The 23438-nt window shown below is 45.1% G+C and overlaps 1 protein-coding gene across 2 annotated transcripts in view; it reads right to left on the reverse strand.

Moving 5' to 3' along the window:
* Positions 1 to 523: 523 nt before the first annotated feature.
* fech (ferrochelatase) overlaps positions 524 to 23438 on the reverse strand; it is a 45409-nt gene continuing 22494 nt past the window's right edge. Inside the window, exons 6-12 of one of the 2 annotated variants that reach the window (XM_055664710.1) lie at positions 22058 to 22164; positions 19757 to 19855; positions 14084 to 14191; positions 12492 to 12656; positions 11553 to 11612; positions 9521 to 9659; positions 524 to 1777 (exon numbers count right to left, since the gene is read on the reverse strand). In XM_055664710.1, coding sequence (XP_055520685.1) covers positions 9525 to 9659; positions 11553 to 11612; positions 12492 to 12656; positions 14084 to 14191; positions 19757 to 19855; positions 22058 to 22164 — 674 coding nt within the window. In that variant the 3' untranslated portion in view covers positions 524 to 1777; positions 9521 to 9524. Of the gene's footprint in view, positions 1778 to 9328; positions 9660 to 11552; positions 11613 to 12491; positions 12657 to 14083; positions 14192 to 19756; positions 19856 to 22057; positions 22165 to 23438 lie in introns of those variants that run through there. The other variant, XM_055664654.1, reaches the window with a different exon arrangement.

Raw genomic sequence — 23438 nt, forward strand, 5'->3', positions numbered from 1 at the left:
ATGGAAGACTGTTCAAATAATGGCAACAACACTCAGGAATCAAATCTCCTGTTGTCCATGCAGATGACACTTGTATTGGAGTCGTTTAGAAAACAGAAATCCAAACTATTGAACACTGATGTACACAACAAATCTTGCAGACTTTGCCTGCATGGTTTTCAAAGTGTCAATGTTACCAATAGATTTAGGACCCCAAACTGCTTACAGTATTACAGCTTACTCAGTAGGTCTAACCAAACTCTGATTCCAGAGACAAAAGTGCAATTTCCTGTCACTGTATGCATTCCAAGCGCTCATCTGTTCCAGCACATGTTCAACCTAAATTTTAGATTTCCTGGAATGCAATTTGAACCCAAAATGCTTTCACATGAGTATTAGCAAATGAAGCAAACTGACATTTCAAATTTGTATCAATGTAACTTAATCTACCAAATAACCAGCAAACAAATTCTCTACCATACCTATCATCATTAGGTTTTTTCTCTCCCTATAAAGACATACAAACATTGTATCAAATCAATGGTGACGGCTTACAACATTATTTTATTTGCAACAGAAAACGATGTTAGAATCTCAATTTCAGATGAAATATCCAAACTCATTATTTTAAAGATCAAGAGGCACTGATTTTTACTTGAAGGATTATCAAAGAGAGAACCAAATACAATGAAAAATATATTTTGCATTCTTGGCATTAACACATAAGAAGGACTGTAAAATACTATTTGAATATGTAATTTAGGTGAAGAATCATCTGGTAATTCACTCGAGCTTTAACATATCAGTTCACAAATTGTAATTGTGCTTTATTGAACTACAGTTCAATGCATACAAGTATAAGTCCGTTATATCACAGCAACAAGAACGCATCAGAAAAAGTATCTGCGTAAAGTATCATTCAGCATAGAGCAATGTATCCACTTGGAACTTATTTTCCAATTTTAAAAGAAACAATGAATTAGCATTAAATATTGCTAGCAGGAAAAAATCATGCAACTTAAGGAAGTGATTTGCAATATATGGTAGTCCTTGATGAGAATGAAATGAACGGTATGTTTATATAAACTTAGAACATGTAACAGGCCTTTTGGCCTACAATGTCTGCGCTGAGCATGATGCCAAGATATTGCAAAGTGAACCTCATTAATCCTATGTATTTCACCTTTGATTAAATGGTGGCGTAATTTAGCTAAGAGAAAACGAATATTAAAGTCAGATTTCAGAATGTGCAATCTAAGGTTAGCATTGTGTTCACTGCTCTTGTTAATCTGCTAATAGTGTGAGGGATCATCAGATCATGTGTCCTGCACTCTTCCGTCAGGGATAGGAAAACGAGATAGCTTTCAAAGAGACAACCTACTCTGGTGGGTCAAGCTCTTCTACAATAATACAGAATGCTGATCACTTTTCAGCACAATTCATCTTAAAAATTTAATTCAAGAGTTAAGGGCATGTCCCACTATGGCGACCTTATTTGCGCGTTTAGGAGAGTTTGCGCTCGCCACAAGCTCGCAGCATGGTCGACACATGGTCGTAGGTGGTCACTGGTAAGTCCCCTTCATGGTGGAGAGGAGTTCCCGCATAGTGGTTGCTACTCGCTTTGGTCGAGGAAATTTTTTCAACAAGCTGAAAACCTTTCTGCGAGTAAAAATTGGTCGGCATGGAGAAAATCGATACTTTTGAACTTGTAGTGCAGTGGTAGTGGGGTCGCCATGTCGTTATAGGTAGTCGAGGTAGCCGTAGGTAATCTCCTTTGCTGACCGGGCATTTTAATTGGCTCATTGGGGGAAAAAAAAACATAAGCTCGAGTTTAGAGAACCAAGGAAAACCGACCGGTAATGTTAAATACCCGCTAAACTTCATAGCTGTGTATCTCTGGCTTATTAAAAGCTGTCTGGCTTCTTAAAAGTGTCTCCCCTCCTTCTTTCCTTCCCCCCCCCACCACCTTCCCCCCCTCTACCCTCCCCTCCCTGCTCCTTTAAAGGACTTACCGTACACTGTGCCAGCCGTCTTTAACCTTCCTGTTCATCGCGGGTATCACATTGGCTTTGCACCGTGTGAATTTCAGACAGCGCTCCCCTGCTTTCCCTGGCCCCCGCCTTTGCGATGTGTGTGTGTGTGTGTGTGTGTGCGTGAGTGTTTTCAGTGCTGCCGGTCGATCCAGCTCTCGGTTTTTCAGGCGAGTGCCCTCGAGCTTGAAGGTCGAAGACAGTTTGCTGAAAAGCCGCGTAAGTGGAACCGGCCCTTTATTTGTTCAATATAAACTCAGTTAGTCGCGGTCATAAGCCAGAGATAGTTTGCCATTCCAACCTACTTTTATAGATCTCCATCAGCTATTAAGCAAAGCTGATAGAGTTGCTGCAACAGAAGATCTCCCCTTTGCCAATGGTGGGTAAAATAAGTTCACTGCCAACTCAATCTCCATTTAAAACAAAATTGAAACATTGTAAGTGACTAAAAGAAAGTTGTGGATATTGAAGAATAGTTTTATGATCCAACATTACTGTATATGTGAGCATATAATACCCACATTATTTAAATGAACGATGTCAGAAGTTATTTTGTAGGTAAAATAGATAAGGCAGTACATTACCATACAACAGCATGGAAGTACATTTTCTAATGTATATTCAATGTCAGTCTTAGCAACAGATTTTGCCTTGGTATATTCCATTAATCACCTGCTGTATTTTACAGCATATTAATGGTCTCCACAGGCCATTAGTATAAATAATTGCTTGATAAGCAAATTTCAATGTATAATCATCTATAAAGCTGGTTGTGGTGCAAGGCCATTGTAGTTCACATTCCACCGCAGTGCGTACATAATTTGCTTCTCGGGTTTCCATTCATACAATATTACCTATAGTGCAGTGGGAAGAGTTTATAGTCTAAAGAAGAGATTCTCTACTGAAAAAGAATCAACATATATTAACAATGAATCTTGTTTTTTCACAGACCAAGTTTTTCCATGCATAATGAAGTCATGCAATGGGGAGAATGGAGTTGGGCAGCGAGGGAGGGTCACGGAGACAAAAAGGAAGAAAAAGATGGAGCAATAAAGACTGTGTAAATATGCCTTTGCACCAGGAAAAAACCATCATGGTAGACTTGCAAGCTGCAGATCTGGCTGGTCAATTTCTACTACACACAATTGCCTGATGGGTAAGCACAGCCATCACGTGCTTAAACCCTTCGTGTTATAGGAAAAGTGTTTTAATCTGCTTAGATAATATTGTACAAATCGATGTTTCCAATAGTTTGGCCATGAAATTGAAACATGGCAACATTTCCTCAATTTCCATATATCTGGTTAAAATTTAAGCAAAATTGTTCCATAAATGTTGTAAATACCCAACTCTCACACAGGTAAAGGTGCAAGCATCCTTAATGTTCATACCAGTATCAGATATGCAGTACATCATACATTCAGTCTGCTGCAACTACTGAATACAGTAGGCAAGTTCTTACACTATAAAGCATGCGCTAGGCGGAGTTATTCTGATTGGCTAACATGTAATAGCCAATCTACATCTCTTCTTGTAGAAATAAAAAGCAACTAAGGCACTTTAAACAATATGCTGAGGGAATATGGTGGGTTAAACAAAATCGCCATATCTAGTGGGTGGCCTACTAACCCACCCGGTCCTCGTGCGGCAGGGGGCTGCCTCATCACCCTTTCTGTCCGTAAAGATGGGGACTGGGGTTGGCAATGCCGCAGGTGACCCGATGGGCCTGAGGGGAGAGACCGCCACGGGGGAACCGGGGGTGGACCGACGCGGGTAGCCTGGGGTGCCGGCTACAACAGGAAACGCAGGGGCAGACCGACGCGGGGAGTGAGTGGTGTTGGTTGCAACGGGAAGTGGAATAGCTGCAACAGGCGTTGATTTGAACACGAACGGTGGGGCATTAGGACCCGCAGGCGCTGGACGAGGCTCCTTCACTAGAAGGAGGTGTTGACGGGGGGTTGCGTCTGTAGAGGACACCATCCACTTCGACCAGGTAGGAGAGTGGTTCCTTCGAGGGGCCGTGAATGTGCTCTGGTTTGGTGTGTCCTTTGTCAGTTTGTAGGCGTACCACTTGTCCTTGTACCAGTGGTTTAAGTGGTTTGCTGGGCTTGTCGTAACACCGCTTTTGCATGTTGCATTTAAACTGCACTCGCTTTTGTACGGCGGTGGGAGAACGGACCTGCGGCTGCAGCTGTTGCTGGGGGACTGGCAATGGTGGACGCATCTGGCGCGACATTAGTCGCTGGGCGGGGGAGCCGAGAACCCTGTCCCTTGAAATGTTCCGCAGGTTGAGTAGGTCAAGATAGACGTTAGATTTTGCTTGGTAGGAGCGCTCCATGAGTTGTTTAGTGCTCCGAACAGCGCGTTCGGCAAGTCCGTTGGACTGTGGGTATTCTGGGCTGCTGGTCACAGGTTGAAAGTTCCACCGCTTGGCAAAGTTCTTAAACCTTTGACTGGTGAATTGAGTTCCATTGTCAGTTTGAAGGTGGATGGGTACTCCATGCACGGACAGGTGGATTGATAGTTTCTGGATCAATATCTCAGAAGTGTTGGGAGTAGGTCAATTTCGAACCAACCCGAGTAGGAGTCCACCAGAACAAGGTAGTGTTTCCCGTGTCATTCAAAGATATCGGCGGCCAGTGAAGACCATGGAAGGGAGGGAGCAACGGCTGGGGCAGGTGTCAAACTGTTGTCAGATGGCGCACGATTCCGTGTCTTTTCGCGTATGTACCAAACCCAGCCTGTCATCCCGGGGCAGTAGATCATGTTCTGGGCCCTAGTTATAGAGTGGCCTCCGTGCCGGGGACCCAGCCTCCGTGGATGTCGTCGTAGTATCTCGATCTCACTCCTTCAGCTCTGCAATACAGTTCCGCAGCAGCTGGTGGGGATGACTGCCTTGTGGCCTTTGATGATTATTCCATCTTGTAGCACCAGTTTGTCATGAAGTACGAAGTAGGGTCGTGTTTCAAACGGGGTGCTAGACTGTTTGTTGGGCCATCCGTTCCTTATGACAGTGGAGCTGAGTGGTCTCACCCCAGCTGACAGGATGTACTGCCAATAACAACTTCATCAACATTTCGTAGTGGGTCTCATCAGTGACAATGATGAATCAGCAGTTGCAAAGTTTTTGTCTGCCGTTGTATGTTCGACAAAGCGGCGTAGACGGTTGGTGGGCACGAACGAGACCATCAGGACTGAGAATTTGTGTTGTTCGATACGGTGACGTTCACTGGTAGTACGCGGGGCTCTGGGAAGCGTGTCTGCGATGTGCCGCAAGCAGGATGTCTTTACCTTTCTTGTATACGATGTAGCTGCATCATCATGCGTTGTAGACGAGCCGGGGCGGCATGGATGGGCTTGTTCAGGATGGTGACTAGTGGCTGGTGGTCGGTCTCAACAGTGAAAGTTTTCCCAAAAATGAAGTCCTTAAGTTTGGAGCAGGCAAAGACGACAGTGAGCAGGTCCTTTTCGATTTGGGCATAGTGTTGTTCAGTGTGTATTATGGTGCGTGATGCAGTGGAGACAGGCATCACGTCCCCGGCTGTCTGTAGGCACGCTGCGTCTAGCCTGTACTGGGATGTATCGCAGGTGATGGTGATTGGCAGGTTGAGGTTGAAATATGCCAGTGTTGGTGCGCTGGCTACACAAAAAAGCTGGAGAAACTCAGCGGGTGCAGCAGCATCTATGGAGCGAAGGAAATAGGCAACGTTTCGGGCCGAAACCCTTCTTCAGACTGATCGGGGGCGGGGGTGGGCGGGGACATTCCAGAAAGGGAAAAGGAGGAGGAGCCCGAAGGCTGGGGGATGGGAGGAGACAGCAGGGGGGCTGAGGAAGGGGAGGAGACAGCAAGGACTAACAAAAGGGGGACGTTCGCTGTTAATTCGATGTTGCATGTGCATGTCCCCGGGATGCAGACTCCCCAAAGCGGAATATGAGGTGCTGTTCGGTCTCCAGTGATTTCCGGTGAAGTCTAATTTTCTCTGCACAGTGAGCTGAGTCCTTTTCGATCCAGCTTTTTCAGTGTGTATTATGGTGCTTGCGATTCTCCCCGCATCTGCAGTTCCCTCTTAAACCATTTGGTGCGCTGGCTAACTGGAGCTTGAGCGCCTCAAAGGCTCTTTGGTGTTGTGGGTACCAGGACCATGCATTGTCTTTGCGAGTCAGTTGTCGCAGAGAGGCAGAAAGTTCGTTGAGGCTGGGAATAAAATTTCCCAGATAGTTCACCATACCTAGGAACCGTTGCAAGCTGGTGACGTCGGTTGGAACTGGCAGCTCGATGATGGCTGCGGTCTTTAGCAGATCAGGGTTTAATCCATTGCTGGTGAACACATGACCGACGTAGGTGACTTCCGGATCCTGGAATTTGCACTTGAGAGGATTGAGTTCAAGGTTGATATCTTTGGCACGGTTTAGTATCTTCTTTAGGTTGGCCTCATGCTCGGCTAAATCACGGCCGTAGAATAGGATATCGTCAACAATGATGGCATATTCTGCCTACACTTGTTCCATAGCGCGTTGGAAGACTTCACTGGCCGAGTTGATCCCGAAGGGCATTCTTACAAATCTGTAGTGGCCGAATGGTGTGGCAAAAGTCGTCAGAGCAGATGATGCCCGGTCCAGTGGTATTTGCCAGAAAGAGCTTTTGGCGACAAGGACCGAGAATACCGTTGCGTTTCCAATTTGAGCAGCCACGTCCTCAGTAGTTCCCATCAGGGAATGTGGACGTTTGATTGCTGTGTTTAGAAACATAGAAACATAGAAATTAGGTGCAGGAGTAGGCCATTCGGCCCTTCGAGCCTGCACCGCCATTCAATATGATCATGGCTGATCATCCAACTCAGTATCCCGTACCTGCCTTCTCTCCATACCCCCTGATCCCATTAGCCAGAAGGGCCACATCTAACTCCCTCTTAAATGTAGCCAATGAACTGGCCTCAACTACCCTCTGTGGCAGAGAGTTCCAGAGATCTTTGGGGTTGATGCAAACCTTCAAATGTTCTTTGTTTTTCTTAGTAGTTACGACCATGGTGGAGACCCAGTCAGAGGGTTCGCTGACCTCGGCAATGACTCCGATGGAGACCATTAGTTTTAGTTCAGTGTGTATTCTTTCCCGCATGCCATGGGGAACACGATGGGGTGCGTGGACCACTGGTGTAACTGTAGGATCTACAGTGATTCTCTATGTTTTGGGCAGCTTGCCAAGTTTGTCGTCGAACAGGTCTTTGTACTGGGATAGCAGTTGCTGTGTTGGCTCCTCTGTCAGGCAGAGTTTGTGGACAGCACGTCCGAAATAGACCAGTCCTAAGTCATGGCATGCACTGATGCCAAGCAGGGTTTCAGAGTTAGGATGGATGATGTAAAACATCAAGTTCTTTGTTTGCTCATTGACGGTGCATTTCAAATCAGCTTTCCCCAGTGGGTGAACGACTTCCCTATCGTAGTAGGCATGTAGGGTCGAGGAATCCTTTTTCATGGGCTCCGTGCTCCTGATCTTGTTGAACTCTGCACCCGTGTCGACCTTGGCGGTCAGGGCCTTGTTGTTTATCACCATGGTCACTGCAGGGTCCAGCAGTTTGCCTGAGGAGCGTAGGAGAGAAAGAACGGCTGAGTCGTTGTCTGTGTTATCGGAATCATTCCCGTGGGAAGCATCGTCGAGTTCTTGGGAGTCGGAGTCAGACAGTTCTTGTTGATGCAGGTGCAGATTTGTCCTTGAAGTAGTGTTCCCACGAGATCGACAACATGTAGCAAAGTGATTAAGCTTCTTGCAGTTGTGACAAACTTTCCCATGGGCAACGCAGAACTGGCACCCTCTAGAGTGGAAATTGCAGTTGGGGCATCTCGTGGCAGGCACATTAGGGCTTTTGCGAGGCACATTTGAAAAATTCCAGCGAGAGTAGTTAGCAAGATTTACGTTATGTTGCTGTTGTGGGCTGGCAGGGTTAAAATCTGCGAGCGGGGCCACGACCTCTGCCATGCGACACGAATGAATGGCTTGCTCTAAAGTCAGTTCAGCGTTCCGAAGCAGTTCAGCTCTCAGCTTGCGGTCGCTCATTCCCCCCACAATCTTGTCGCGTACTAGCGCGTTAGTCAACTCACCGAAGTGGCACCGTGTAGCCATGTGTCGTAAATCATTGATGAAGCGTTCGACGGGTTTATCGACCTGCTGCTGTCGGGCGAAGAACCGTGTTCTCTCTCGAGGATGCGTTTCGAGGGCAGGTCGCATAGCTCTCTAAATTTTCTGAGTAGGACCATCGGGTTGTCGATAGATTCTGCCGGCACAAATACCTGGCCATTGGCGTCGTTGAGTGCTGGGATGAACTCGAAGTTGGCTGCACGAATCACTGCTTCTGGACCCGCTAGATTGAGCAGTAGCGATGTCTTCAGATCATCGGGGTCATTCCGGTGGATGATGCGAATGTAATGAGCATAATCAAGTTCAAACATTCGCCATTGCTCGGCTATGTCAGAGTCAAACACGAGGGAACTCGGCTTTTGACAGGAGCTGGCCATAACATTGAAAAATACAAAATAAAAACTGATAAAGAAAATAAATTGCGGTAAACGAACGTGAGTTGGACCCAGTTATCTGACACCATGTAAATACCCAACTCTCACACAGGTAAAGGTGTAAGCATCCTTAATATTCATACCAGTATCAGATATGCAGTACATCATACATTCAGTTTGCTGCAACTACTGAATACAGTAGGCAAGTATTACACTATAAAGCATGCACTAGGCGGAGGTATTATTGTTAAGCATTCTGATTGGCTAACATGCAAATAGCCTATCTACAATCGTATTAAATATTTTGACTCCCATCCCCATCCTCAAATCTTGTTCACTCTGTTTCAGGCTTTAGATTTGGAAGGGCAGGTAGATTTAAAAACCCTTTTATAAAGAAGGCTAAAATGTTAACAATTAGAGATTTCCCTTTTAATTTGTTAGAATTCGTTTTGGAATGGACAATATTTTTCAAGCATGCTTTATCACAATTGATGGACCTGCATGGAGTAAGGCAGCAATATAAATCGAGCACGAGAATGGAAAAATTAAGTGTGATTTTGAGCATAAATCATTAAAATCTTTGGGGCCTGTCCTATGATTGCAAGCAATCAAGCATAAATCATTAAAATCAATCTTTACTGGAATATGAATCATATTGAAAGGTCAGTTTAATAGCACATGTTGAAATAAACTATTGAAAGTCACATTCAAGTCATGTTCCTGTCATTCCTGTGCTTAAAAGGACCAAGAGGAAAAAAAAATGTATAGAGGTGACGGAATTTCAGCATCTTCATCCACACACGAGGCTTGAGAATAGTGCAACATATAGCTTCATTTAAGATCTGTTCATTATTGTAATAAAGAATAAAACTTTAAAAGTGAAACCCACCCATAGACTGAGCTTACTTTTAAAACTTAGCACAGATGATACAGTAGAAAGAAAATCAAAATGACCATTAGACAGAGACTCTTGAAGGGCAGAACAATCCGGGGCTGGTGATTACCATTTCAAAGTTTCTGTTTGGCAAAAAATGCCTTGGTTTCTTGACACACTGGATTAACACAAAGTGGACAACGTAGACCCAACTGCTTGGAAGAAGTTTCTGCAGATTTTAGATGAGTATTTACCAAGTCTGCCAGAGCCTAGAAATAGACAGTAAATGATGAGGACAAGAAATTCAACACTTTTACTCAGATAAACATCAATAAGATCATTCCCAAATATGCACTTCAAACTAATAGTAAATTCATAATAATAATACTAATAATAATAATTTCAAACAAATAATAAATAATTTCTTCTGATGGCCCCAGTTTTAAAAACACTCTCAATCACCACTTACAATGCTGCACAGTGATTTATCAGACATCGCTTACAATCATAGGACAGGCCCCAAAGATTAGAGATCGGACCTTTGTCGAATCAGGAACACTAAACGCACTATTCTTTACTACTTCCAATGGATTAGAACTCCATCTATTGTTTCCTCTTACAATAGATGCTTGTTATCTTTAACAACGATTTTTGTTAGGTTTTTGAGGGGGCATAAAAAAAATGAACCTTAATTGCTAGCTTGGAGCAGGCCATATAGCAAAAGTGGTTAATCCCAACATTAAAAGGCAGCAACAAACACAATTTATGACAGTTTGGCAGCTGACATGATTGAATTTGAACATATGACCTTTGTGTCCAATGATAAAGAGAAACAGAGATTATAAACGAGGAGGAAAAACGTGGTGAAGGGAAAAAGTGAGTGAAGAAAAGAATCAAAGAAAGAGAAACGGATAAGGAAGCAGCAAAAAGAAAGATACTGAGAGAAAGATGGATAGGTTGTGTTTATGTGGGTGGGAGGTTGAAACGGGGCTTGCTGTCTCTCCCTTCGGGGGAATACGATTTTTTGTCGTATCCCCCTTCTCTGCCTCCGTCTGCGCTGAGGCCTAATGGCGGAGCTGGCGACCTCGACACTCCGGAGGCAGAGCCAGTCAGGACTTGCCCTGGGCTCGCTCCCGTGAGGGCGGTCCGGCTCGGGGCTGGAACGGCACTCCCGTGAGGGGCTGTGACGCTCCCGTGAGGGCGGTCCGGCTCGGGGCTGGGACTCTCCCGTGAGAGCGGCCCAGCTCGAGGTGGAATGGCGCTCCCGTCGGAGCGGCCCAGCTCGAGGGAGGTACGGCGCTCCCGTCGGAGCGGCCCAGCTCGAGGGGAGGAACGGCACTCACGTGAGGGCGATCCGGCTCGGGGCTGGAACGGTGCTCCGGTGGCTGGGACGGCGTTCTGGTGGTGGTGACCTGAGTCCGGGGTCCAGGCTGCGTCCGTTGGACTGGAGGGCGGCAGCTTCAGCCACCCCGGGCCGCGGTGTTTGAGCCGGCCCGTTTGCGGGGTTCGGTGAGCCGCGGGACTGTTTGTACCATCGCCCGGTGGGGCTTCGCCTCAGCGCAGAGGGAGAAGAGGAGGGAAGAGACTGCAGCCCTAAGATTTTTGCCTCCACCAGAGTGAGGAGGTGACCTATTTGCAAATTTATGATTATTGTATTTGTAGTTACTAATGAACTTTGAATCGCCAAGTTATATCAAATAAGCTAATTTAATCTTCTCTGGTTATCGTGTTATACAGCATAGAAACAGGTGCTGTGGCTTATCTTGCCCATATCGAACAAGATGCCCCGTTTGCACTCATCCCACCTGCCTGCATTTTGCCCATATCCCTCTAAACATTTCCTTTCCCAGTGTCAGTTATGGTTATGGAAATTTAATAGTTTGAATTGCTATTTCCAAAGATATATTTCAGCTTTGTTTAAAAGTAATTTCTATTTTAGTTTTATCTTTATTGTGCATTCTAAAATGTTAGTTAAAAACTATGCGTTTTACATTGTGGCTTAAGGAGGTTTCAGAGGAATTGGCTACTCAGCCTGCTTGATAACCAAAGCTGTGAAATATATGCCTTGAATGAGATTTGAGTTCTGGGATGAGTTATTTTACTGAACAATCCAGTCTAAACTCACTGGAGGAAACACAAATTATGCAATAGCAATATTTTACCTTAATAAAAAGATGATTTCCATTTAGCGCTTCAGCTCGCCTAATATTTTCCACGCCGCACTGAAATGGATTTGATGGAAGAACGAAAGAGTTACACTGAAACATCTCAAAGACTTTGTTCATTTCCAGCTTTACATAACTTGACCTTCAGCAATAATAAGTGACCAATAGCTCATAATTTTGCCTATTTACCACAGAGATCTAGTGTGGACTGATGTGTAGTAATTAGTTTGCGTAGGAAGGAACTGCAGATTCTGGTTTAAACCGAAGATAGACACAAAAAGCTGGAGTAACTCAGCGGGACAGGCAGCATCTCTGGAGAGAAGGAATTGGTGACGTTTCGGGTTGAGACCCTTCTTCGGACTGGTTTGGGATAAGGGAAACAAGAGATATGGTTTTGCAGGCTTTCAGATAAAATTGATATGTTGACCACCATTTTTTCGAAGTTCATAATATGGCAATGACAAATATCATACACCCTTTACAAATTGAAAAGGTCTACATGTATTATTTGGCATGACATAAGAAAAGAAGACATATTGTCCCTCAGCCGCCTCCTCTGAGTAACTTGTGGCTGATTTAAACTTGGACATTGCAATTTTCCCTTTCTGTTCCCAGATACCCATAACTTCCCAAATGAAGAGATTTATCTCAAGGTTAAAAGTATTTAATGATTCAGCCTCCATAGACCTATGGGGTAGTGAATTCTAAGAATTTGCAATCTTCTGCCAGATGACTCCCGCCCGCACATGCAATGCACTGCACCCCCCCCAAACATAGCCTTCAACAATAAGTCACCTACAGGTAAACAGTTTACCCAGTATGACAAAGCGCTAAAGCACTATGATGATCATGAATCCCCAATCCAGAAAAAAATCCAAACTTCTAAATAAACTCCTGCGATAAAGATCATATATTGCAAAAACTCTGGCCACTTACCTCATTAGCTAAAACTTGCGCATATTCTATATCAAGTTCATAGAGCGTTTCAATATGATCACTGGTAAAAGCTATGGGGACGAGCAACAGATTTTTCCTTCCCCTCTCACATAATCCTTTGATGGTGACATCTGTTGAGGGGCCAAGCCAAGGCATGGGACCAACCTGTATAAAGTATTGCACAACAGATAAGGTAGGTATCATTTCATCTCCAAACGTTACAGCACAATGTAATCAATGCAAGTCATTTGTAATTTTTTGCACTTGTGACAAACTCAATGTCATTAAACATGCAAATGTACAAATGTACACCTGAACTAAATCAACTTTAATCAATGACAAATGCTAACAAATATCATTTGGCAGTATCACTTCACAATGCCTCCAAAACAAACTATTTGGATTTATATTACACCAGCTCCTTTATTGTCTTGTTCAACTTGGTCAATTAAAATGTATTCAGAATTTCTAACTGGGATAACAGCAAGACAAAAACTCAGAATTAAACAATTCCCAAAAGAAAGCTGCAAAGAGAAAGTGACATATGAAGTCCTATTAAACCTATGCAAGATCAATTGCCTCCAGTAGGTACAAGCACATTTCTCCAATGGAATTACATAATGAAAATAATAAAGGTTGCTGAGTTATTTCATTTTGATAGTCAAAATGTAAGGGATTCAGTACCATGATAATACCACAAATAGTTTGAAGCTACTTTGTTAATTCCCTCAAAATACAAGGTTGGATCACACTTAAAAGGTCTTGACTTTATAGTTTTATTCCAGAAGCTTCTGTAGAAACATTGTAATGGGGTACTTTGCAATAGGGTTAGGGAACTGTCAATAACTGTATAATGTGATCGATATGTGCGATTGGTTTGTAGGGGCTGCCACCCCCATCTAGTTTCGTGCCACAGGGTTCGATGACCTATAAAGAGTAGCCCCCACGAGGATTGGGGTCGATCTTCTGGAGGGGCGTTTTGGACTGCGTAACCTTTTGGAGGAGTCTGCTTGCAATAGGCTTAAGGGCTTGAACAAGCAGAGACAAGGATCGGACCCGCGGTGGTTAGGTGTTGTACAGGGAGTTCGTTATTGTTGGAAAGAACAGTGATCCGGTGCTTGACTCAGTGTTTTACTGAACTAGACTAATGGGGGTTAGCTCTAGGAGCATAATTACATCAGGGGTTATGGAAAGAAGGCAGGAGAATGGGGTTCGAAGGAAGAGATAGAAAAGCCATGATTGAATGGTGGAGTAGACTTGATGGGCCAAATGGCCTAATTCTGTTCCTATCACTTATGACCTTGAGACCTTGAGTTCCCTGGTTCAGTTCCCTCTTCTCCACATGGAAAATATAAAAGCTTGAAAGTATGTACCCGCAAATCCAGCTTCATTGATGTTGTCAGATTATTGAAGTTTATTATTGTCACATGTACTGAGGTACAGTGAAAAGCTTTGTTTTTAATGCTATCCAACCAGATCAGATATACCATTGATACAATCAGTTCAAATTCAAGTACAACTTTTCATGATCACGGTACACATAAATACAAATAACATTAGTGAAGAAAATATTGAATATATTAGTAGGTTACCCTGGACTGCCACACCAGCCTGTATGGGTTACTGAAATTTATTGTTTCCATGACTTTCTGGACAGTTGCTCCGACTTCCTGAGGATAAGGGTCACCTCGATTTACAACCTAAAATAAAAACAACACCAAACCTTTCACTCTCAACTCTTGAGATGCTTGGATAGGATAATGAACAGATAATATTTACAATATGCAGTACATCAATGTTCTTAGGAATAAGAGGTATCTCAGAGAATTAAACTTTGCTTCTCTCTTTGTAGATTGTTCCTGACGTCCTCAGCACAGGAAGGATGTGATTATATGATGTGGTGCAGATTCGCCAATACTTTGTCTGGGATGGAATGGCTATACTGGATTTGTTTGCCTTGGAGAAGAAGAGGCTGAGGGGGTACATGATAAAAGGGAATACAATTATGAAGCCTTCCTCCTTGGCCGAGGTGTCCAAGGCCAGTGGGCATTGGTTTAAGGCGAGGTATCATTGAATAAGAGGTTTAAAGGGAAGCAACAATATTTTGATCTCGAAGTTGTTGCAATTGCCTGAGAGTTGCAATGGCACGCTAGCACAGCAGTAGTTTTTGCCTTACAGCACCAGAGAACCAGGTGCGATCCTGGCTATGGGTGCTGTCTGTATGGAGTTTGCACGATCTCCCCGTGACCTGCATGAGTTTTCTCCAAGATCTTTGGTTTCCTCCCACACTCCAAAGACATACAGGTTTGTAGGTTAAATGGCTTGGTATAGATCTAGGCCCTAGTGTGTGTAGGGTGGCGGGTGTATGGAACAAGCTGCCAGAGGATGTAGTTGAAGCTGGGACTATCCTCTAAACTAAACTAAACTAAAAATGTGGAGGGGGCCAGTAGAAATTAAACAAGCCCAGAAATGGGATTGGTCCGATTCCGTCATCAGGGTCTTGTCACACCTCACACTTGCCCGATTACTCACAGACTTTCCCCTCTCCCACCATCAGGGAGACGAGCTCTGTATTTGCAAACAAGTCAGAGTTTTTTTATTTCAAGTTTGTTTTAAACTGTACCGACTGTTGGCTGCAAAATGTTAAAGTTCTTGGGGCAAAAGTGAGCAGCCTCGATTCTTGCGGGGTAGTTAAGGTGCAGTGCCTCGAAAGCCACTAGCTCGACATCCTGCTTTTTCCCCTTTCAGTTTTCTTTGATTATCTGCTGTTTCTCTGCCTTCCTGCTCATCGGAAGGGTAAATCGGAAGTGTCAGTATTGCAGTTGAATAAAGGGGACTATGGAGCCATGAGGGAGGAGCTGGCCAAATCTGACTGGAAAGATAACCTAGCAGGCAGGGGCGGAAAACCCAGGGGGGGGGGGGGGGGGGACAAAGGGGGGACACGTCCCCCTCATGTTTTGAGAGGTGGGGGACATCCCCCCCCCCTCCAAGTCTTTGTGATCCTGATTGTAAAATCGCCGTTTTTAGCGCTGAATTGAGCCTTCGAAGTCTCGCGCGGTTGTGTGAGCGTGCGTATGCGCGCGTGGCCGCCAAACAATTGTGTCCCCCGTCCCCTCCATGTTTTGATAGTGAGTTCCGTTCTTGCTAGCAGGGGATGGCAGTGGAACACCAATGGCAGGTATTTTTGTAAATAATACAGAAGGTGCAGGATCAGTTCATTCCAAAGAGGAAGAAAGATTCCAATGGGAGTAAAGAGCGACCGTGGCTGACAAGGGAAGTCAGGGACAGTATAACAATAAGATAAGAAGTGTAACATAGTAAAGATGAGTAGGAAGGCAGAGGATTGGGTAACTTTTAAAGAGCACCAAAAGATAACTACAAAGGCAATCCGGGAAGAAAAGATGAGGTACAAAGGTAAGCTAGCCAAGAATATATAAAGGAGGATAGTAAAAGCATCTTTAGGTATGTGAAGAGGAAAAAATTAGTTAAGACCAAAGTTGGACCCCTGAAGACTGAAAAAGGTGAATTTATTATGGGGACCAAGAAAATGGCAGGTGAGTTGAACAGGTACTTTGGATCCGTCTTCACTAAGGAGGACACAAACAATCTTCCTGATATAGTACTGGCCAGGTGATGGAGGAACTGAAGGACATGCACATATGGCAGGAAATGGTGTTGGGTAGACAGATGGGACTGAAGGCTGATAAATCCCCAGGGCCTAATGGTCTGCATCCCAGAATATTTAAGGAGGTGGCTGTGGAAAATGTGGACAAATTGGTGGTAGTTTTCCGATGTTCTATAGATTCAGGATTAGTTCCTGTGGATTGGAGGGTAGCTAATGTTATCCCACTTTTTAATAAAGGCGGGAGAGAGAAAATAGGGAATTATAGACCAGTTAGCCTGACATCGGTGGTGGGGAAGATGCTGGAGTCAATCATAAAAGGTGAAATAGCCGCACATTTGGATAGCAGTAACAGGATCGGTCCGAGTCAGCATGGATGTACAAAGGGGAAATCATGCTTGACTAATCTTCGGGACTTTTTGAGCATGTAACTAGGACAATGGACAAGGGAGAGCCAGTGGATGTAGGGTACCTGGACTTTCAGAAAGCATTTGATAAAGTTCCACATAGGAGATTAGTGGGCAAAAGTAGGGGCACATGGTATTGGGGGTAGAGAGCTGACATGGATAGAGAAGTGGTTGGCAGACAGGAAACAAAGAGTTGGGATTAGCGTGTCCCTTTCAGAATGGCAGGCAGTGACTAGTGGGGTACCGCAAGGCTCGGTGTTGGGACCGCAGCTATTTACAATATACATCAATGATCTAGATGAAGGGATTAAAAGTAACATTAGCAAATTTGCAGATGGCACATAGCTGGGTGGCAGTGTGAACTGTGAGGAGGATGCTACGAGGATGCAGGGTGACTTGGACAGGTTGGGTAAGTGGGTACCCAGACGTGGCGCCGACGGACGAGAAGCCAAAGCAACGAAGTGGAAGCCAAATAACCAAATGGAAATGAAGCCGAAACGCCAACTAACTGAAAGGGTGGGATGCCTAAAAGCAAACTAACTGAAAGGCTGCGTCACCTATAAGCAAACTCACCGAATGGCCACTCTGACGAAATGCCACCTACCCGAAAGGCGGTGTCGCCTACAAGCCAACAGTGCCGCTCAACAGAAAAGTCAAATAACGAACATGACGTTGCCAGGGGGCGGGACGTCAGTGATTGGTCCAGACCCCCGCGACCATCACATCACTGTGGAGTGATGAACATTGTCCCACACCTCCGCTCCATCCGACCCGCAGAGGGTGGTCGTGAGAGAGTGGGGTCTGTCCCGAGGGATGCACAACTTCGGCCGCTTACAACTTGGTGCTTTAGTTCAGATTGCCCAATCACCTATGGCTTGTGTGGGAAAATGACCCCCATGCTCCTGTCTCCCCCTTCTCTCTCTCCCCCTCCCTTCTCTCCTCCTCCTCTCTCCCCCCCCCCTTCTCTTTCTCTCCCCCTTCCTCTCTCCCTCCCTGTCCGCTCTCTCCCATCTCTCTCCCCTCTTTCTCTTCCCTCTCTTCCCTCTCTCTCCCCTCTCTTTCCCCATCTCCTCTCCCTCCCCCTCCTCTCTCTCCCCCTCTCCTCTCTCACTTCTCTCTAACCCTTTCTTTCTCCCCTCCCCCTCCTCGTTCTCTCCTCTGTCTCCACCAGCGGGAGGGTGGGGGTCATTTTTCCACACAAGCCATAGGTGACTGTGCAATCTGAACCCAAGCACCAAGTTGTAATCGACCAGACCAAAGGTGCGCATCCCTCGGGACAGCCCCCACTCTCCCTTAGAAAGCACACAGCAAGTTCCCACTCACAAAACACCAGAATCTGTAAACTGTTTTAACCAAAGATGGACACAAAAAGCTGGAGTAACTCAGCGGAACAGGCAGCACCTCTAGAGAGAAGGAATGGGTGACGTTTTGTGTTGAGACCATTCTTCAGACCTGAAGACTGGGTCTGAAGCGTCTCGACCTGAAACACCACCCATTCCTTCTCTCCAGAGATGCTGCCTGTCCCACTGAGTCACTCCAGCATTTTGTGTCTATCTTTGGTTAAAACAGGGGGAGAGAGAGGGGAGGGGGAGAGAGAGGGGAGGGGGAGAGAGAGAGGGGAGTGGGAGAGAGAGGGGGGAGGGGGAGAGAGAGGGGAGGGGAGAGAGAGGGGAGGGGGGGAGAGAGAGAGAGGGGGAGAGAAAGAAGAGGGGGAGAGAAAGAAGAGGGGGAGAGAAAGAAGAGGGGAGAGAGAGAAGCGAGAGGGGAGAGAGAAGCGAGAGGGGAGAGAGAAGCGAGAGGGGAGAGAGAAGCATTTCCCACACAAGTCATAGGTGACTGGGCAATCTGAATCCAAGCACCAAGTTATAAACGGCCGAAGGTAAGCATCCCTCGGGACAGCCCCCACTCTCCCAAGGCCACTCACTGCAGGTCAGGTGGAAAGGAGGTGTGGGACAATGTTCATCCCTCCACAGTGATGTGATGAACGCGGGGGTCTGAGCAATCGCTGACGTCCCGCCTCCCGGCAATGTCATGTCCATTATTTTCTGTTGAGCGGCATTCGGTCCGTTGGCTTGTAGGCAACGCCGCCTTCCGGGTAGGTAGCATTTCGTCAGAGCGGCTATTTGGTGAGTTTGCTTTTAGGCGATGCAGCCTTTCAGTTAGTTGGCTTTTAGGTATCCCGCCCTTTCAGTTAGTTTGCATTTAGGCATCCCGCCCTTTCGGTTAGTTGGCGTTTCGGCTTCATTTCCATTCGGTTATTTGACATTTCAGCTTTGTTTCCATTCAGTTATTTGGCTTCCACTTCTTTGCTTCGGCTTTTCTTCCGTCGGCGCCATGTCCGCATACAGGGTGAGTGGGCTGATGCATGGCAGATGCAGTTTAATGTGGATAAATGTGAGGTTATCCACTTTGATGGCAAAAACAGGAAGGCAGATTATTATTATCTAAATAGCGTCAAGTTGGGAAAAGGGGAAGTACAACGCGATCCGGGGGTCGTTGTTCATCAGTCACAGAAAGTAAGCATGCTGGTACACAAGGCAGTGAAGAAGGCGAATGGCATGTTGGCCTTCATAATAAGAGGAGTATAGGAGCAATGAGATCTTTCTGCAGTTGTACAGGGCTCTAGTGAGACCACACCTGGAGTATTGTGTGCAGTTTTGGTCTCCAAATTTGAGGATGAACATTCTTGCTATTGAGGGAGTGCAGCGTAGGTTCACCAGGTTAATTCCCGGGATAGCGGGACTGTCATATGTTGATAGAATGGAGCAGCTGGGCTTGTACACTCTGGAGTTTAGAAGGATGAGAGAGAGATGTTGGGGGAGTCCAGAACCAGGGTCCACAGTTTAAGAATATGGGGTAAGTCATTTAGAATGGAGATGAGGAAAAACATTTTCACCCAGAGAGTTGCGAGTCTGTGGAATTCTCTGCCTTAAAAGGCGGTGGAGGCAGGTTCTCTGGATGCTTTCAAGAGAGAGTTAGATAGAGCTCGCAAAGATAGCGGAGTCAGGGGATATGGGGACAAGGCAGGAACGAGGTACTGATTGTGAATGATCAGCCTTGATCACATTGAATGGCGGTGCTGGCTCGAAGGGCCAAAGTGGCCTACTCCTGCACCTATTGTCTATTATCGGAATAGATCAGGTTCAACAAATATCAAAAGGCAATGTCAGGATCTGCAATAGGACCTGTTCAAGTTTTTCATGCTTTTAAATACAAGATTGGTTTAAGCCACTTACAGACATAGGGAGAGAATGAGCAGAGAATAAAATGACTACATCATCCCTTTTATCCGGTGGAAATCGATCAAGTTCCTGCTGTACAAGTTCTGCAAAACACTGGAAGATAAATCAAAACTGTTATGCTTAATCCATTAAAAGTAAAATAACTTTACAATTACAAATATACAATAAGATAATAATAATAATAATAATAATAATAATAATAATAATAATAATAAATGTATTTGTATAGCACATTTAAAAACAACTCACGTTGACCAAAGTGCTTCACATCAGTGCAGGTACTAATTTGTTACATACAAAGGTAAACAGACCTAACAATACATACATAAACTGTTTACAGCGCCCCCTCAGAGGGGCTCAAAAATGCATTAGGGTGTAGAAATAGGTTTTGAGTCGTGACTTCATGGAGTCGATGGTGGGGGCAGTTCTGATGAGGAGCGGGATGCTGTTCCACAGTCTAGGTGCTGCAACCGCAAAAGCGCAGTCACCCCTGAGCTTAAACCTAGACCACGGGATAGTCAGTAGCCCCAAGTCGGCCGACCTGAGCGACCTGGAGGTAGAATTGTGGGTTAGAAGATTTTTGATATAGTGGGGGGGGGGGGGGGGGGGGGGGGGGGGGGGGGGGGGGGGGGGGGTCCGTTAAGGGTTTTGTATATGTATAAGAGGAGCTTGAAGTTGATTCTGTACTGTACTGGGAGCCAGTGGAGATAGGCCAGGATCGGGGTGACGTGGTCCCTTTCTGCGGCGTTTTGGACCTATTGCAAACGGGACAGGAATGATTGGCTGATGTCAATGTATAGGGAGTTACAATAGTCAAAACACTGGAAGATAAATCAAAACTGTCATGCTTAATCTATTAAAAGTAAAATAACTTTCCAATTACAAATATACAATAAGATAATAATAATAATTTGTGGAATTCCCTGCCACAGAGGGCAGTGGAGGCCAAGTCACTGGATGGATTTAACAGAGAGTTAGATAGAGCTCTAGGGGCTAGTGGAATCAAGGGATATGGGGAGAAGGCAGGCGCGGGTTATTGATTGGGGCGATCAGCCATGATCACAATGAATGGCGGTGCTGGCTCGAAAGGCCGAATGGCCTCCTCCTGCACCTATTTTCTATGTTTCAAGGTGGGAGAAGATGAATGCGTGGATGATTTTTTCAAGGTCATCGAATTTGAGGAATGATTTGATTTTAGCTATTGTATGAAGCTGGAAGAAACCAGCAGATTAATAAATCCGATTAATTTGCTCCATGTAAGAAATTTTAAAAAGAGTCTTGTCCAAAAAAATTTACATGAACTGTTTTAGTCATTGTAATTATAATAATGCAATTATCAGCTCCATTATCAAGACCAAATTAAGACATGGTATTTCGTTGAGTGACTTCCCAAAATCACAGCTCCCTTGACTGAGTGCTAGTTGTAAAAGAACACAGCAGACCCTTCAATGTTTCCAATTTTCAGGCTTCAACAAGAACACCCATGAATGAAACTAGAAACAGGTGCAAGACTTTGAACTTAAAGCTCCGAACACACGAATATATCCTATACCTTTGATGTCCAGCGGGTAGGTGGCAATAACCACCATGACTCTCATCATGCTTCCTGAAGTGAAGTCCCCTACCCTATAACCTATTTCCTACATACCTCGGGATGAAACTCGATCAGCATCTGACCTACAAGCAACACCTTGAAGCTCTACGTGCTAAAGTCTCGGCACGGAACAACCTCCTGCGTTGCTTGGCTGGATCTTCATGGGGTGCCAGGACATCTACTCTCCGAACCAGTGCTCTTACACTCGTGTACAGCGCAGCTGAGTACGCCGCCCCAGCATGGTGTCGCAGCGCTCATACTAGCAAGCTAGACGCCATCCTCAACAACACCATGCGGATCATCACCGGCTGCCTACACCCTACTCCGATGGATCTTCTGCCGGTGCTCGCAGGTATTGCACCCACAAAGCTTCGCAGAGAGTACTTCACCCACAGGCTGGTGTGCAAGGCCCCATCAGACGCCAAACATCCTTTGCACCACCTCACCCAGGACTCACAGCAACTGGGGTCTCAACGCCTGTTATCTCGTCGCCTCTTCTCCCGTCACGCAGCGAACCTTTTCAACACACTAGGAGCAAGAGTGGGTCGCCCTGAACCGGCTCCGTACAGGGGTGGACCGGTACAGCGTCTGGAGGGCGTTACATAACCTCTGCTGCCTCAAACGCAAGAGGAAGTGAATATGATAAAAGAAGCAACCAACAAAGGACATCTTACAATTTGTTTATCCACTACCAACCTTACCTGAATTAATAAGGGATGTGTTGGCCACCTGTCTATAGTACTCCATTTCATCTTTGGCGCGATACTCTTGCTGTTATAATATCGATAAATTGCATTTAAACTACTCCCTAAAAAGAAAGAAAGACAATAATCAAAGATTCAGTACTTGAAGCGATTTCAATCTGGTCAGTGTTCATGTTTCAACATCATCTTCCAACAGTAAATAATATGAGCAACACTTGTTGTAGTATATGTGTTTAATTTTAAATTGAGACAATATGTATGGGAGCCAGTGTGCTGAATTGTACCAGCAGTGATGCGCAAAGAAAGACCGTGAGGTGAGAAATTATTACACACTAACAAACCTTGAAAACGGTATGAACCCAAAGTAAAGAACTAGTTCTGTGAGAGGAACTCTAGTTCTTCCATTTTCAAAGCTTACGAGTCGGAAACTTGTGCGATTATGTACAATTTCAATAAGGGCCAAGGGAGCATTTTGACGACATCAGCAAGATTGAGATAGGAGTTTAAAAGCGTAGACCTCGTGGCATCAGTAATGAGGGTGAATGTGGACACAAGTGGTCAGAGTGATTTAATTCTGTTGTACATAAGTATATACATCAAGGTGATATGGGTACAGCTTAAAAATAAGAAAGGTGCAAGCACACTCATGGGATTGTACTGCAAGTCCTCCAAGTGGGAAATAGAGGAACAGACATGCAGACATATTACTGAAATATGTCAAAGGGTTATATTATTGGGCAAATTTAACTTCCTCAGTACTACCAAATGCTTAGATGGACAGACTTTGTTAAGTGTGTCCAAGGAGATTTCTTGAAACGGTACGTGGGTAGTCAAACCCAAGAAGGGAACATACTGGACCTTATGGTGGGTGGGAAGTGGGTCTGGCCAAGTGACTGGCATTTCAGTGGAAGAGCAAGGGGATGGTGATCACATCTCCATTAGCTTTAGGACTGTTTTGAATAGGGAGAAGGCTGGATTTTGCAGGAAGATACTAAATCGAGCAAGTCAAATTTCAACATTATTAGGCAGGAGCTCGGAGGAAGTGATTATAGGGCATATCCACATCTAACATGGGGGAGTCATTTACAAGCCAGTTGATCAAAGTTCAGAACTGTCATGTTCCAGTAAGGAGGAGGGAGAAGGATAGCAAAGTAAGGGAACCTTGGATGACAAAGGAGGATGTACATTTGGTCAAAAGAGAAGCGCATGCAAAGTTTAAGAAGATGAAATTAGGGCCTTTGAGGAATATAAGGGAAAGAGGAAATAATTCGAGAGAGGCAATTAAGGGGTAAAGGGGGCCACGAAATGCCTTTGTCGACAATGACTCGGTTGTAGATTCATAACTGGCTTACTGAAAGAAGATGAAGGGTTGTAAACA

Source organism: Leucoraja erinacea, chromosome 1, assembly GCF_028641065.1.
Source record: "Leucoraja erinacea ecotype New England chromosome 1, Leri_hhj_1, whole genome shotgun sequence".
Classification (NCBI taxonomy): Eukaryota; Metazoa; Chordata; class Chondrichthyes; order Rajiformes; family Rajidae; genus Leucoraja; species Leucoraja erinaceus.